Source organism: Molossus molossus, unplaced genomic scaffold, assembly GCF_014108415.1.
Source record: "Molossus molossus isolate mMolMol1 unplaced genomic scaffold, mMolMol1.p scaffold_m16_p_12, whole genome shotgun sequence".
NCBI lineage: Eukaryota > Metazoa > Chordata > Mammalia > Chiroptera > Molossidae > Molossus > Molossus molossus.
Genome location: NW_023425347.1, coordinates 17018711 through 17036532, shown reverse-complemented (window position 1 = coordinate 17036532; position 17822 = coordinate 17018711). Strand labels below are relative to the sequence as shown.

Genomic DNA, 17822 nt, shown 5'->3' with positions numbered 1-17822 from the left:
GGGTATAAAGGTAACATTAGACAAAGATAGTTTAATTTTTCCTTCATTTTATGTTCGTGGCTTAATTTATCCTTAAAGTATCAAGTTTACTTGTCTCACTTTAGCAAAATCTGGCAAACTTTAATTAGTAACAGCCCTGAAATGCGTTTATGCAAAGGATGTCGTTAGAATCATCACTGTTCCCATTATTAATGGGTTGGCTCACTATGACAGAAATTGAAGATCTGTACTGATTTAGGCTCTCTCTCACCTTATGACATATATGAACTTCCATATATTCATATGTAGTATTTTCATTTCTCTATTTCATAAGTTAATTCCTCTATCTACCTCCAATCTTTTGTGATTTCTATAGAAGTTTATTTCACTTTTTCTAACTGGGGTTAAACTTGGATTTTCATATCCCTCAAAAATGGTTCATAAAATAACTCTGTGGCATGACTATACCTAGACAAAACTGGGAGGCTGGCCAAGTTAGGCACTTCTACCTACTTACTAACTCCAACTCCCAGAGATCTATCCAATGTCACACATTCATTGGATAGTCAACAAACCCCTGATAAGCAGTTAAATGAGCATATGCTGTTAACTGATAAGGGGGGCAATATATGAATCTTTTTTTGTTTTGTTTTGTTTTTTTTAATCCTCACCCGAGGACATTTTTCCATTTTTTGTTCAGGTAGAGTGGGAGGGAGAGAGAGGAACAGAGACAGAGAGAGAAACATCGATGCGAAAGGAACACATCGAGTGGTTGCCACCCGCATAACCGACCAGGGCCGGGGACAAACTGCAACCGAGGTACGCGCCCTTAGCGGGAACCAAACCCGGGTCTCTAAGGACTGCAGGCCGACGCTCTAACTGCTGAGCCAAACCGGCCAGGGCAATATATGAATCTTTCCAGAGAAGCTTGTATTTTAAATACGGATTCTCCAAAGGCAGGTACATTGTAGAATGAGAAAATGATTAATTATGCCTGAAGAGTAATGGGAAATATTCACAAAGAAGACAATGAGCATTAAGTTCTTTTTTAAACAAACATGTTTTGTTGGGGATGGGGACCGGATTGTCACAGAAAGGAAGCCATGACAGCACAGTCTGACTAACAAGGACAAAGAACCTTCTAAGCAGATGATATTGAAAGGAAGGTCAAAGTCAAGTTGTGATTTAGCCTAAAAGAAAAAAGCCAAATATTTTATTAGGGTTTCAGAAAGAAGACTAGTTAGAAAAAGAGAAGAAGCAAAAAGACCAAATTAAGAGAGTATAATAATCCAGTAGAAATGGAAAGAATCTAATTTAAAAGAAACTCAAGGATACTTGGCAAAACATTTAAAATGTAAGAAAGGAATGCCCTGGCTGGTTTGGCTCAGAGGTGAGAGCATCGGCCCGTGGACCAGAGAGTCCTGTGTTCAGTTCCCACTAAGGGCACTACCTTGGTTGTAGTTTGTCCCTGGCCCCAACTGGGGTTGTGTGGGTGGCAGCCACTCGGTGTGTCTCTTGCATCAATCTTTCTTTTCCTCCCTCTCTCCCTCCCGCTCTATCTGAAGATAAATGCAAAAATGTCCTCAGGTGAGGGTCAAAAGAATAAAATGTTAAGAAAGGGAGATTTGTCAAGTTGCAGTGGGATCTCGTTTTTATTATATGCTCACTCACAAGATGACTATACACCAAAATAATGATAGAAGTTCTCTTTGAGTGGGAGGCTAATGGACATCAAGAAAAAAAAATATCTATCTGACTGTCCAATTTTTCCTCAAGGAACACATATTATCAACATCTAATCAGAAATAAACAAGTGCCATTATTTGTAGTTTCTTAGGATGGAGTCACCACGACAGGACACTGCAGCGAGGGGAAGGCGAGCAAATCCAGCGTGATGGAGGAATGCTCGCTCTCCTCGGGAGTTACAGTGTCTTTGGAGCATCTTATTCTTTTCTTGCTATTAACAGATTATAAGGCAAATGCTTTTTTAAATTTGAACATGGGAAACATTATATGAAGATAACTTTGGCAGAAAAGATTAAAAGGGGAGATTCTTTGAAGTGAGACTACTTAAAGAACACTATGACATCCAGGCAAGAATATTTAGAAGAAAATTGTCAGATCCAGTGATAGAAAGGATGAAGTGTGGGGAGAAGAGTCAAAAGTGGTATTTTTGTATAAAAGGAAAATACTGAGATGACTATAGATGGAAAACACAGCATTATTTTATTTTTAAAATCATTAAAAATACTTATCAAATAAAGATAATCTTGATAAATGGGCAAAGGAAGAGATAATAAAAGTTTATTCCTACAACCAGCTCACTTTCTGAAAATACCTGAAATATTCAAATATCATTTTGGTATCTTGAAAACATATTTAATAATTTTATTAACCAATGTCACCCCAATAAATTCAATAAATAAATTTAAAAATAAATAAAACCTATTTAGTCAAATATGAAGTAACCCTCAAACATATTCCATATCAATGTGATCTGTTAACATCTTAACAAAATAAAACAATTTGTCTTTCTAAATTTAATCTTGTTTTCATATTACAATAAAACAACACTACTTAAAGTAGCTGCCCTGAAGTACTCTAGAATGTTACACAAAATATAATAAAATAATATTTCATAAATAAACTATTTTAAAACTAGCACTGAACAACAAGGGTACTTGTGCAACAATGGCTTAAAGACAAAAAATGGCCCTGGCCGGTTTGGCTCAGCAGTTAGAGCGTCGGCCTGCAGTCCAGAGACCTGGGTTCAGTTTCCGCTAAGGGCATGTACCTCGGTTGCGGTTTGTCCCTGGCCCTGGTTGGGTCCTGCGGGTGGCAGCCACTCAATGTGTCCCTTTCACGTCGATCTTTCTTTCTCTCTCTCTCTCTCTCTCTCTCTCTCTCTCTCCTTCTCCCTCCCTCCCACTCTATCTAAACAAAAAAATGGAACAAATGTCCTCAGGTGAGGATTAAAAAAAGACAAAAATGTAGTAGTCTTCATTACCTATACAGAAAACATCTGACCTGTAGTATAACAAATTTTATTGTTCTAATTTCCTATAATTTTGTGTCTTACCTCTTTACAAAATGTTCTAGGGACCAAGATTTTCAGAATCCGTGAGAGCCTTGAAAAAAACACCTTGTTCACCATAGCTCGCTCTTTTTTTCCCTCTTTCTACATTAAAAAAAAGGAAAGAAAATAGCTTTTAATATAGCTATAACAAATCTACAACAAATAGGATTAAAGAACCGTGTATCACCTAAGTCAATATAAATAACTATTAAGATGATATTACATTTAGAGAATACAGACTTATCCTGCTCTTCATATTCAAACATGCTTTCAAGAAAATAAGGTGTTACCAAAAACAATTATTTTATTTTTTACCTTGAACATGAATTTCCCTGATATCAATTACAGGAAAACTTTTAGATTCCTAAATTTATCATTTAGCATTTCTAATATGCAATTTACCAATTCCTCTTCCTTATAAATTCAAAGACAGACAAGGTTTCCTCATTCATACAGCTGAGAGAGCAGAGGAAACAGATAAAAATAAACAGCTACAGACAGACTAGGCAGGCTCATGAGAAAATGAAGAATGATTCAGACAAGATGATAAGAAAAGTCTCTTTGGGGAGGTGACATTTAGGCTGAGACATGAACAAAGTGAAGCCATGTGATCATCTTAAAGGGGGGAGGGTAGTAAAGCACAGATCATACCAAGCAGAAGAAGACAGTGGCGGGAATAAAACTGGAGCAAGATGATAGCAGTGCCAGAGCAAAGTGAATAAAAAATGAGTGCAGCTGAATGTAGGCAGGGGCCTGTAAAGGACAGAGGGTTAAAGCCGTAGTAAGGACTGAGTTTATTGTCAGTTTTGTAGTGGGAAACCATGGAAGATATTTAAGAGCAGTAATTAATCTTATCGCAATCTGACATTTCTTCATTTTGACTGGTTTGCAAGAATAAGAAAAAAGTGCCCTGGCCAGTTTTGCTCAGCGATTAGAGCATCAGCTTGCGGACCAGGAAGTCCCAGGTTTGATTCTGGCCAAGGGCACATACCTTGCGGTTCGTCCCTGATCCCAGTGTCAACCAATCATCAACGTTTCTCTCTCTCTCTCCCTCCCTCCCACTCTGTCTGAAGATAAATGTAAAAATATTCTCGGGTGAGGTTAAAAAAAAAAAGGAAAAAGTGATGTGAACTAAGTATGGTATATTTAATTACCCTTGAAATGTTTGGAAGAACAGGCAGGAGGAATTTCTTGGAATAGGCAAGACACTCCACAAGGAACCCATTCCCTACCTAGCCCCTTCCCACAACTCTCATAATCACAGCTCAATTATTTAACTACTGTGCTACTGATGAACAAATACCCATGACACAGTAAATTCTGTTAGACAAACTTTAGTATAAGTATGCTTTAATTATATTAGTATTTAATTTGATTTCCTTAAGTGAATAGTTTTTGTACTGAATTAGACTAGGAATAATCTACCATCTATATGTCAGACACTGTGCTCAGTGCTTTATAATCATAACAGGCACTGAATGTAGTACAACATTACAGACCAAGAAAGGAAGTCTTAAGTCTATGTTTGTAAAGTTACATCAGGAAGACTAAGATAGAAAGAACTGGATAAGAATCAGACGACCTGCAACTGCTGGAATAGAGGTCAGGTCTTTCAAACCTTAATGAAGGCTGCAGACCTCATCCTACAGTTACAGGCCCTGTTTACTTCATTTACACATGCACGTATTCATTGACTCAATCTTTAGTAGGCCCAAGAAACTGTTCTAAATGATGGGAACACACCAGTAAACAAAACAAGACAAAAAGCCCTACTCAGTCTATTTATTTACCTAGCCTATTCTCCTCAAGGCAACCTTACAACTTTGACCTAAACTTTCCCTTTTACTTACCTGAATTGAATTAAAGAATAAAGAGAAGGCAACACACACCAACTACCATTTTAAAAAAAGTTAAAATTCTACTCTCAAATTTTTCTTCCTGTCACTGCCTCCCTACTTCACCTCAACCCATCAATAACCAGTTCTCCATTCCTAACTTGAACCTTAGAATAATTCCAAAGTGAAATGGCCATCTTCTGACTTCAGCAGAGCACTACCTATTTCTACCTGGGCTCAAAAAAAAAAAAGATCTAGGGCAAACAATGAGGAAGGTTTAAAAAAAAAACAACAAAGTTACAAGATAGTGACACTGAAGCATTTTTAAAAAACACACACAGCTACCTGGTATATAATTCCTCCTCTTTTTTTCTGTTCCTGTTGTCACTGCTCCTATTTCTTAAGCTGTCTGAAAGCCTGACTTGACTTTCATTACATTTCAATCCATGAAGGGAACTATATACTTCTTAAAGTTGTCACAGGGTTTTCTGCAAAAAAAAAAACACCTGGACTGGAAGGCTGGCTCAGAAGGGCTGAAGAAACAGGTGCTCTACCATTCTTGAACCATAATAAAATTCATTCCTGAAATCACTCTAAATGAGAATACCTGCAGAGACAGTACATTTTATAAACAGTAAGAATTCATTTTAAATTTACAACTGACTTTCCCCACCTCTAAATTTCCCAGTAATTTTTGAAAATACAAAAATGAGTTTATGCTATAAAGTTAACATGTAAATTATAGAGAAAGATAAACACCAGTTAAGAAGCTGAAGTAATAATGCAACCAGAAAAATAATACCTAATATTCAGGAGGTAACAAAGTCAAAGGGCATTGAGAAGTATATATTATGTGTAAATCAGTTAGAATGATGAGATGAACTAGAATTAACCACCCCTCAACCAAGCATTGTTCTCTATGTCCAATGGATACACATACATACATATAAGTTCTTTGTTTTCTCTCATCCCCTCCCCCCACTATGCCTCTCTCCTCTGAGGAACTGTCAGTCTGACCCATACTCCCTTCTATGACTCTGGGTCTATTCTGTTCAACACCATAATTTGTTCATTATATTCCACAGATAAGTGAGGTCATGTGGTGCATGTCTTTCTCTAATTGGCCTATTTCGATTAGCATAATACTCTCCAGGTTCCTCCATGTCATCACAAAGGGTAAGAGATCTCTCTTTCCTACGGTTGTATAGTGTTCCATGGTGTACATGTACCACAGACTTTTTTATTTTTATTTTTTTATTTCATTTTTGTTACAGATGTTTTTCCTTTTTCTCCCCATTGACACCCTCCTCCCCATCCCCCCACGCTGTCCCCACCTTTGTTGTCCATGCCCATTGGTTATGCGTACATGCATATAAGTTTTGTGATTTACCTCTTCCCTTCCCCCACTACCCTCTCTTCTGAGGGTTGCCATTCTGTAACCTACTTCCATGTCTCTGGGTCTACCCTATTCCTCAGACTGCTATGTTCATTATATTCTACAAATAAGTGAGATCATGTAGTATTTGTCTTTCTCTGCTTGGCTTATTTCACTTCGGATAACACTTTCCAGATCCCTCCATGTCATCTCAAAGGACAAGAGATCTTTCTTTCTTACAGCTGCATAGTACTCCATTGTGTATATGTACCACTGCTTTTTTATCCATTCGTCTACTCATGGACACTTGGGCTGTTTCCAGATCTTAACTATTGTAAATAGTGCTGCTATAAATGTGGGGGTACATATATTCTTTCTAATTGGTGTTTCGGGCTTCTTAGGTTATATTCCTAGAAGTGGGATCACTGGGTCAAATGGAAGTTCAATTTTTAATTTTTTGAGGTAACACCATAGTGTTTCCCACAGTGGCTGCACCAGTCTGCATTCCCACCAGCAGTATACGTACTAGAGTCCCCCTTTCTCCACACCCTCGCCAACACTTTTGTTGATGATTTGTTGATGGAGGCCATTCTGACAGGTGTGAGGTGGTACCTCATTGTTGTTTAAATTTGCATCTCTCTGATGATTAGTGATGTTGAGCATTTCTTCATATGTCTCTTGGCCATTTGTATGTCCTGTTTGGAGAGGTGTCTATTTAGTTCCTTCACCCATTTTTTAATTGGGTTCTTTGTCTTCCTCTTGTTGAGTTGTATGAGTACTCTATATATTTTGGAAATTAACCCCTTATCTGATGTATCATTGGCAATGATGCTGTCCCATACAGTGGGTTCCCTTTCCATTTTGATGGTTGTTTCTTTTGCTGTGCAGAAGCTTTTGAGTTTGATGTAGTCCCATGTGTTCATTTTCTCCTCTGTTTCTGTTGTCTTAGGTGATGTATCAGTGAAAATTCTGCTGTGTATGATGTCTGAAATTTTGTTGCCTACATTTTCTTCTAGGATGTTTATGGATTCACGGGTCACATTTAAGTATTTTATACATTTTGAGTTTACTCTTGTGGATAGTGTAAGTTGATGGTCTAGTTTCAATTTTTCAAATGTAGCTGTACAATTTCCCCAACACCATTTATTAAAGAAGCTGTCTTTACTCCATTGTATGCTCTTGCCTCCTTTGTCAAATATTAATTGAGTATAATGTCTTGGGTCCATTTCTGGGTTCTCTTTTCTGTACCATTGGTCGATATGCCTGTTCCTGTACCAGTTCCAGGCTGCTTTGATTGCAGTAGCATTGTAGCATAACCTGATATCTGGTATTGTGATCCCATCTACTTTGTCCTTCTTTTTCAAGATTGCTGTGGCTATTCAGGGTCTTTTTTGATTCCATATGAACTTTGAAGTATTTGTTCTAATTCTGTGAAGTATGTTGTTGGTATTTTGATGGGGATTGCATTGAATCTATAGATTGCTTTGGGTAGTATGGATATTTTGATGATGTTAATTCTTCCAATCCATGAACAAGGTATGTGCTTCCACTTTTTTATATCTTCCTCTATTTTTTTTTTCAATGTCCTGTAGTTTTCTGCAAGTAGTTCTTTACTTCTTTGGTTAAGTTTATTCCTAGGTATTAATTGTTTTGCCACAATGGTAAATGGGATTGTTTTTTCAGTTTCTCTTTCTGTGAGTTCATCATTGGTGTATAAGAATGTCTTCGATTTCTTTTTTTTTTTTTTTTTTTTAATCCTCACCCGAGGATATTTTTCCATTTTTTGTACAGATAGAATGGGAGGGAGAGAGAGAGAGAAACATCGACGTGAAGGGACACATCGAGTGGCTGCCACCCGCACGACCAACCAGGGCCAGGGACAAACTGCAACCGAAGTACATGCCCTTAGCGGGAACCGAACCCGGGTCTCTCTGGACCGCAGGCCGACGCTCTAACCGCTGAGCCAAACCGGCCAGGGCTGTCTTCGATTTCTTGACGTTAATTTTGTATGCTGCTACTTTGCCAAATTCATTTCTTAAGTCTAGTAGATTTTTGATGGAGTCTTTAGGATTTTCTACGTATAATATCATGTCATCTGCAAATAATGACTGTTTGACTTCCTCCTTTTCAATTTGGATCACTTTTATTTTTACTTCATGTCCAATTGCTGTGGCTAAGACTTCTAGTACTATGTTAAATAAGAGTGGCAAAAGTCGGCATCCCTGTCTTGTTCCTGCTCTTAAGAGGAATGCTTTTAGTTTCTGCCCACTGAGTATGATGTTGGCTGTAGGTCTTTAATATATGGCCTTTATTATGTCGAGGTATGATCCCTCTATTCCCACATTGCTGAGCATTTTTATCAGAAATGGTTGCTGGATTTTGTCAAATGCTTTTTCAGCATCTATTGATATGATCATGTGGTTTTTAGGCTTTATTTTGTTTATGTCGTGTATTACATATATTGATTCGCACATATTGTACCAGCCTTGCATCCCTGGGATGAATCCCACTTGGTCATGGTGAGTAACTTTTGTGATGTATTGCTGGATCCGATTTGCTAGTATTTTGTTCAGGATTTTGGCATCTATGTTCATCAGGGATATTGGCCTGTAGTTTCTTTCTTTGTAGTGTCTTTTTCTGGTTTTGGAATTAGAATTATGCTGGCCTCATAAATCGAGTTTGGAAGTCTTTCTTGTTCTTGAATTTTTTGAAATAGTTTGAGGAGAATGGGTTAGTTCTTCTTTGAATGTTCGGTTAAACTCCCCCACAAAGCCATCAGAGCCCAGGATTTTGTTTGCTGGGAAATTCTTGATTACGTCTTCAATTACCTTAGTTATTATAAATCTGTTTCAAGTTTTCTCTCTCTTCCTGGTTCAGTTTTGGGAGTTTGTGTGTTCCTAGAAATTTGTCCATTTCACCGAGACTGTTCAATTTGTTGGTGTATGATTGTTAATAGTATTTGTTAATGATCCTTTGTATTTCTGTGGTGTTGGTTGTTACTTCTACTCTTTCCCTTCTGATTTTGTTTATTTGGGTCCTCTCTCTGTTTCTTGGTGAGTCTAGCGAAGGGTCCATCAGTCTTGTTTATCTTTTCAAAGAACCAGCTCTTTGTTTCATTGATCTTTTGAATTGTTTTTTTAGTCTCTATGTTGTTTATTTCTGCTCTGATCTTTATTTCTTTTGTTCTTTCTACTTGCTCTGGGTTTTTCTTTTTGCTTGCTTTCTAGTTCTTAAAGTTGTGAGGTTAGATATTCAATTAGAAATGTTTCTTGTTTCCTGAGGTAGGCCTGTAGTGCTATAAATTTCCCTCTCAGAACTGCTTTCACTGAGTCCCATAGATTTTGTGTTGTGTGTTCATTTTCATTGGTTCCCAGGAAGTGTTTGTGTGTGTGTGTGTGTGTGTGTGTGTGTGTGTGTGTGTATATACATGTATGTGTGTATATATATATGTATGTGTATATATGTATATATATGTATGTGTATATATGTATATATATGTATGTGTGTATATATATGTATGTATGTATATGTACATATATAAGTATGTGTATATATATTTCAGTGTTCCTACATTGAGTGAATATATATTTACCAAGGTTATACCTTCCTGTTGGATAATTCCTTTCTATATTATGTAGTGGCCTTCTTTGTCTCTAGTTATGGCCTTCATTTTGAAGTCTATTTTACTGGATATGATACTGCTTTTTGCCTTTCCGTTTGCTTGGAAGATTTTTTTTTCCATCCCTTCACTTTCAACCTATGAGTCTTTTATTGTGAGGGAGGTCTCTTGTAGACAACACATATACGAGTCATGCTTTCTTATCCAATCATCTACACTGTGTCTTTGGATCAGAGCATTTAATCCATTTGCATTTAAGGTTATTATTGATATGTATTTATTTACTGCCTTTTTTTTAGTGTGGTTATATATTTTCTTCCTATTTCTTCTACTAATTAAAGCAGTCCTTTTAACATTTCTTCCAGTGCTGGTTTGGAGTTAATATATTCCCTTAGCCTTTTTTTTTCTCTGGGAAGCTCTTTATTTGACCTTCTATTTTGAATGATAGCCTCGCTGGGTGGAGTAGTCTTGGATTCAGATCTTTGTTTTCATGACCTTGATTATCTCATGCCATTCCCTTCTGGCCTGTAGTGTTTCTGTTGAGAAGCCAGCTGATAGTATTATGGGGGTTCCTTTGTAGGTAATCTGTTGCTTATCACTTGCTGCCTTTAGGATTCTCTCTTTGTCTTTAATTTGTGGCATTTTAATTACTATGTGTCTTGGTGTGGGCCTGTTTGGGTTTTTCTTACTTGGAGCTCTCTGTGCTTCCTGAACTTGTATGCCTTTTCCTTCTCCAAGTTAGGGAAATTTTCTGTCACTATTTCTTCAAATATAACCTCTAACCCTTGCTCATTTTCTTCTGGAACTCCTATGATGCAGATGTTATGTTTCATATTATAACACAGGGTGTCTTCCTGTTTCTTCATTGTTTTTCTTTTTGGTTCTCTCCTTGGGTGACTTTTTTCTACCCGGTCTTCTAATTCACTGATCTGATCCTTGGCATCCCCTACTCTGTTGGTTATTCCTTCCAATGTGTTCTTTATTTCTGGTATGCCATTCTTCATTTCCAGTTGGTTGGTTTTCAATGCTTCTATATCTATAATCATGCTGTTGAGCTTCCTTATAATTATTACCCTGAACTCTCCCTCTGATATCTTGCTCAACTCCCTCTCACTTATTTCATCTTCTGTCAACTTATCTTTTTCTTCCATTTGAGATTTGTTTCTTTGTTTCACCATTTTGACTATCTCTGTTGGTTTTGAAGCCTGCCAAATTTTCCCTGGGGGTGTTGCTGTTACGCTGGTTTTGGCTTCCTCCACTGGGTTTGGGTAAGTGTGGGAGGATCCATGTTAAACACCACTCTCAAGTCTTACTTTCCTGGATAGATTTACAAGCCCCCAAAAGGATCAGTTGTCCTCCAGCTTTTTGCCTGGAGGCTAGTATTCTCAGTTACTTGATGAGCCTTGGGTTGCAGTCCAAGCTATTCAGGGTAAGAGGATTTCCAGAGGATACGGCAGATGCTTGCTGGCTGTTTATAAGCCTTAATCTGCATTTCTCTGGACTGCCCAAGTGGTGTTAAATTCCTGAGGTAGGGGCTGTTGCTTCTCCCCAGGGCTCTGGGAAGGGGTTCTTTGAGTAATATGGCTAATGTCCTATGAGAGAGTGATTCAGCACAAAACTCTCAGTGCCCTCCCAGCTCTCCAAATCCCAAGTCTCTCCACACAGTTCTAGTCCAGTCTGCCTTCCCTCTGCCAGAGCCCAAGGTGAGGGGCTGTAGCTAAATAGTGTTCTGTCCCAGCTCTCTGCGCTGTGGAGTCAGCTTGGGATGTTAACACTGAGGGAGCTGCTCACAGATAAAACAGCTACTGTCTGTGGGCTCCCAACCTCCCCTCTCATGCCTCCACAGTTCCTACCAGGCTTGATTTAATGTCCTCTTTCTCTCCATGGTTAAACGGGTCCTCTTCAGCTGCTTTTCTATTGTTTTTTTTTCCGATGGTTTGTCTTTATTATAGTTGTAATTCCAGTTTGGTCCTGGGAGATGGTCTGTGTAGCTTCCATTCACTCTGCCGCCATTTTGGAATCCCACTTCTAGGAATTTATCCATTTCTTCCAGATGTCCAATTTGTGGGCATATAGTTATTCACAATATTTTCTTGCAATCCTTTGTGTTCCTTTGATGTCAGTTGTTACTTTTCTTTCGTTCTGATTTTATTTATTTGATCCTTTCTCTTTTTCTCTTGATGAGTCAGGTTAAAGGTTTGTCAATCTTGTTTATCTTTTCAAAGAACCACCTCTTGGTTTCACTGATCTTTTGGTTTTTTTGGTTTTTTTAGACTCTATTTCATTTCTTTCTGGTCTGACCTTTATTATTTACTTCCTTCTACTCACTTTCCACTTAATGTAAATAGCAGTTATGGTTAAAGAACTAAAAGCAATTTTTGGCTGACTTTTAGCAATATGGTATTCATATCAGAGATCTAATTGTGCTGATACATTCCAAGCTAGTAGGACCATGTCTGGTCAACTACATTGTATTCCAAATATAATGTCTAGAGAAACTAATGAGAATAGGTCCAGAGGAATGAATACAGAATTGACAAAGGGTAAGAAACCATGTCACATGAGAAACACTTTTTAAAAATTAGAGTTGCTTAGCATGAGAAATAAAGACTCAGAAGATATACCTATCTTCAAACAATATAAGAGTCTATCAGAGAAAACAGAGTAGATTTATCCCGTGTTGCTGCAAAAGACAAAATAGTCCATCACATAGTGCCAAAAGGGGGAAGATTAACCTCATCATGGGCTAGAACTAAAACAGTTATGTCTGCCTCCTAGGTACTCTTCAACAAATGAACAGATTGAAGTAAATACCAGAAGTCACCTATCAAGGATTCCTATTTCAGGAAGAAGTCCTATAATGTGTAGCACATTGGAGATGATAGTTAAGTCCTCCAATTATCAAAATTCTTATAATTTTTATCCTAATTCAAAATTATATAAGACAATAAATAAATGTGTAAAATTCCAAAGAGTTGATAAATTTAAAATTTTACCTCATTGTTCTTTAATGGTGATTTTCCATTTTTCTTACTGCAGAGAAAAAGAAAAAAAGTGTTTTATTTGCAAACTGTACCCATCATAAAAACTGTTTTAAAATATCAAAAGAATATACCAAATTCTCTACATGTTTCTTCTTTCACATGTCATACACAGAATACATTAAGTATTAATAGTACAGCTGCTTCTTATTAAGTATGATGTACTGAAAGTGTTCAAAAAGTGTTAACTATTATCAGGTAATATGCTAGTAACTTTTATACATATACACCTATTTGGAGAAATGAAGTCTATTGCTCCATCCTTGAATCAAGACTTGGCCACATGCCTGGCCAGTATGGCTCAGTGGTTAAACATTGACCCATGCACTAAGAAGTCGCCGGTTCAATTCCAGGTGTGGGCCAAATCCCCAGTGGGGGGCATGCAGGAGGCAGCTAATCAATGTTCTCTCTCATTGATTATTTTTCTCTCTCTCTCTTCCTCTCCTTTCCTCTCTCTCTAAAATCAATAAAGGGAGAAAAAAAAGACTTGGCCACGTGAACATCTTTGGCATGGGACATTAGTAAAGCAAAGCCTTGAAAATGTCTGTGCACTGGATCCTGTTTCGATGCTGGGAAATCTTTTCCCAGCTGTGTGAGCAATCCCACATTAGCTGCCTATAAAATGAGAGACCACGTGTCATTCCCATGTTACAAATGAAAAAATTGGTGATAGTATGTCCAAGTTTCATACTACTCAAAGTAGTTAGTCTGGCACTAACCCAGGTCTGATCCAAGCCAACACTGAAAACAATATAACAATCGGGTTCTTTTTATAACACACTATCATAGCACCCTATGCTATGATCACATTTTAAATCTCTTGTTTAATGAACATTTCCTCCCAATAAATTAGTTCCATGAGATCAGAAGCTATTGCAGGCTGGCTTCTCCAAAGTATAGGTAAAATGGTATCTGGGGTATAATATGTGTATTGGGGAATCAACACCTATGAAAGTCAAGTGAAAAAAGCAAGTTTGGGCAAAATTTAAATGGTAATGCAGGCCCAACAAAATTTCATCCAACCAGGTGGGAAGCTGTGACATCTAGTATTGTCAATCAGAGTGCTCTGTGACTAACTGAAGTGGTCAGGTCTTTATACGTCTTCCTTGCTCAGTGTACAAATGCATGCTGCTCCAGAGAAGTCACGATCTTAGGAAAGTGGCTCTGCAGTGATGGTAGATACTAAAGTGTGGGCAGAAAGGATTACCTTGTCTGTACTCCTCATGGCTGGACTAGACCTTCTTGAAGGGGAATCTGGGTAGCAAATCACACCTACTATAGGAATCATATATTACTCAGCCCTCTATTTAACATATAGCTCCAAAAATCTATAGAATGAACATTTTCAGTAATAAGATACCAGATCACTGCACAAGGCTAGAAAGCCAAACTACAATTCAATAAGAGTAGATACTCTTATTTTATTTATTTATTTATTTTTTATTAATTTTAGAGAGAGAGGGAAGAGAGATAGAAACATCGATGAGAGAGAACATCGACTGGCTGCCTCCTGCATGCCACCCACTGGGGATCAGGCCCACAACCTGGGCATGTGCCCTGGCCAGGAATTGAACAGGTAACCATTTGGTTCATGGGTCAACGTTCAACCAGTGAGCCACACCGGCCAGGCTACATACTCTTATTTTAAAAGTGCTTAGGTTTATTATTATTTCTACTCTCAATCGTCTTACAGGATTATCTGTTTTAGCTTTCTAAAGTCCTCTTTTTAAAGAATTCTTTAAATGTTTTCCACATATGTTCTCAATTTTGAAGATACTACACTAGCATTGTAACTATATAGATAACGCCTAGAATAAATTAGAGCAGTATACTAGAAACTCATTTAATGGGTTATATTTTGTTTCACTTGAAATGTCATGTTCAAGATTGGAGAGAAGTTAACTAAATTCCAAAAACATGATCTACTTGGTAGGCAGATTCAAGTCTAACAAAAATTCATTATTTTCCTTTTCTAGATTTTCATCCTATGAAATTAAAAAGGCTCTACAACAAATAAACATGTCTTCTACTTTTGTATTCCTTTTGGCTACCAAAAAGATCAATTTATCAGCTAAACAGATTAAAATAAAGGTATTCAACATGTTCAAAACATATTACTGACATGCCTACTAATAGCAAGGTATCTATAATATCTGTAATAATCACTAAATATCAGTTGTCTTGTTACATGTCATAGTATAATCAACTAAACTACTTTAAAATCTAATTTTGTGACTATGTGAATCATGACCATTTATATAACCCGTCTAGACCAACAGCAATGTCATGTTCAGTCAGGAGCTGCTAATCTATTTTCTTCATGTTCAGTAAATCACCAGACTTTCCAAAATATAATGGCAGTCCCTGAATCAATCCTTTTCACTATTTGCCCAGCAGCCCTGCCTGAGCTGAGGCAAGGAAAATAGAATTACTGTACCAAGATATGGAAAAATTTGGTTGTAAAATATGAAAGAAAGGTACATAGAAAAGATACACATCAATTACATGTATCCTGAAAAGACAGGTAAATTATAAAAGTGATATCATTAAGAATCATTCAAATGTTTACTAATTGCTTCATATATACTAGGAAATATTCTAGATCAGCATCTTTCAAACCTTGTGGTCTCAGGGTCCCCAAAAGCTTTTGTTTACTTGTATTATGTCTAGGGCTATTTATTATATGTAAATTCAACCTCAGTAATTTTTAAAGTATTTACTCACTTAAAGAACACAGACAAATTACACATTAAATAAAATTTTATAAAAACAGCTATATTTTCCCAAACAACAATTTGATTTAAAAAAAGGTAGCAATGATTTAGTTTGGCAAATCTCATTAATGTCTGGTTTAATAGAAGACAACTCGATTCTCACATCTGAGTCTGCATTCTTTCTGGCTACTGCAATACAGATGGGTATTGTAAAACAGGAATATTTTATAATTATGGGTATTCTGTGATACTAAAATGTCATAATGCAGACTGAAACCATATCAATGAACTTTTGTACTCTGATACAATTAAATCCATTGGTCTATGTTCAATAGATCTTTTTTACCCATGAAAAATTTTGTAACATCATGCGTTAGTTATTTGGAAAATACTGGTTCAATAAGCTATGTAGTAGACTTTCTTTCCCAAAGTAATACATTTTATATAATTTTTGTAAAATTACATTGTTAATATTGCCACCAATCTCATCAGAAAAGTCTCACACGTTGGGAAGCTATCAAGCTCATAGTGGCAGAGACAAGTTTTCCAAATTCTAATTTTCACCTGAAAGCTTAAATTTAACAGTAGCAACAAACACTACCATTTGTTTTTCCCTGACAGCCTTACAAGGCTGAATAACCAGTTATTCTTTCAAGTGAAAATGATGTTCCACAAAAAGAGTGGCTGAGCTCAACTCTTGGCTCAAATAATCCCACAAGTGCTTTCCCTCCAGATAACCTCCAGGTACTTTGGTATGCTGCAAGAACTGTTTTGTGCAAACTTCTCATTTTTCTTTGGCAAAGACATTACAAAAAAAAGATAAGAGTGCCTTGGTCAGTTTGGCTCAGCAGTTAGAGCATCGGGCTATGAACCCAAGGGTCATGAGGTTCAATTCCAGTAAAGGCTATGTACCTGGATTGCAGGTTCGATCCCCGTTCTGGTCAGGGTCATGCAGGAGGCAACAAATCAATGATGTTTCTTTCTCTCTCTCTCTCCCTCCCTCCCTCCCTTCTTTCTTCCCTCCCTCCCTCCCACCCACTCTAAAACTCAATGGAAAAATATCCTCAGGTAAGGAGTAAAAAAAAAAAAGACAAGACCAATAACTAACTATTCATAAAATGTATAGGAGGGCTTTATCCAAGAAATAAAAGATAAGGTTAACATTTGGAAAAAAAAAAAAAAATCAACGTAATTTATCTTTAACAATCTAAAAAAAACATATGATCATATCAATAGATACACCAAAGGCCTTGGACAAAAATCCAACACCTATTCATCATAAAATCTCTCATCAAATTAGGAATAAAAAGAAACTTCTTCAATCTGATATTGGACATCAACAAAAAAACCTGTAACTATCGTATTATAAATGAGAGACTGTAAGATGTGGAAAATGGCAAAGATGCCAACTCTCAACACTTCTATTCAAAACTGTTACTGGAGGACACATACAGTACAATAAGGTAAATATACATTGAATGGAAAGGAAGAAGTAAAACCACCTTTCGCAGACTTTATATACATCCACATAGAAAATACTAAGGAATCTACAAATAAAACTAAGTAAGTTCAACCAGGTTCCAAGATACAACATAAATATCAATTGCATTTCTACAAACGAGCAAAGAACGGCTCGAAATTGAAATTTTAAACACTCCCTTTATAAAAGCATCAAAAATAGTAAATATTTAGGGATAAATTTAGTTTGCATGCTGAAAACTAAAACACACTGCAGAGAAATAAAAGATTAGACAGAGATATATCACGCTCATGATCAGAAGACTCAATATTTTTAAGAAGTCAATTCTTCCCAAATTTGCTTAGAAATTCAATGTAATCCCAATCAAAAGCCTATCAGGCTTTTGTTGTGGAGAGTGACAAGCTGGTTCTAAAATCCATATGTAAATGCAAAGGACCTAGAATAACCAATATATTTTTAAAAAGAGAACCTGAATCTGATTTCAAGGCTTACCATAAAGCTATAGTAATGAAGACTTTGATACTGGAGAATAAGTATAGATCAAAGAAACAGAAAAATCCAGAAGTAGACCCACATGTGTATGGCCAACTGATTTAAGACAAAGGTGCCAGGGTAACTCAATAGGGAAAGGATAATCTTTTTAACAAATGGTACTAGATCAACTGAATAGCCATAAGCAAAAAAAAAACCTCAACCCTTACTA

General features: G+C 36.8%; 1 protein-coding gene across 4 annotated transcripts in view; it reads right to left on the bottom strand.

The window, feature by feature from the left end:
* Positions 1-17822, bottom strand: part of ABCD3 (ATP binding cassette subfamily D member 3) — a 94599-nt gene that overhangs the window by 42292 nt on the left and 34485 nt on the right. The window contains exons 1-4 of one of the 4 annotated variants that reach the window (XM_036256153.1): positions 14133-14208; positions 12881-12917; positions 5236-5378; positions 3059-3157 (exon numbers count right to left, since the gene is read on the bottom strand). In XM_036256153.1, the coding sequence (XP_036112046.1) occupies positions 3059-3133 (75 nt within the window). In that variant the 5' untranslated portion in view covers positions 3134-3157; positions 5236-5378; positions 12881-12917; positions 14133-14208. Of the gene's footprint in view, positions 1-3058; positions 3158-5235; positions 5379-12880; positions 12918-14132; positions 14209-17822 lie in introns of those variants that run through there. The other 3 variants (XM_036256155.1, XM_036256154.1, XM_036256156.1) reach the window with 3 other exon arrangements.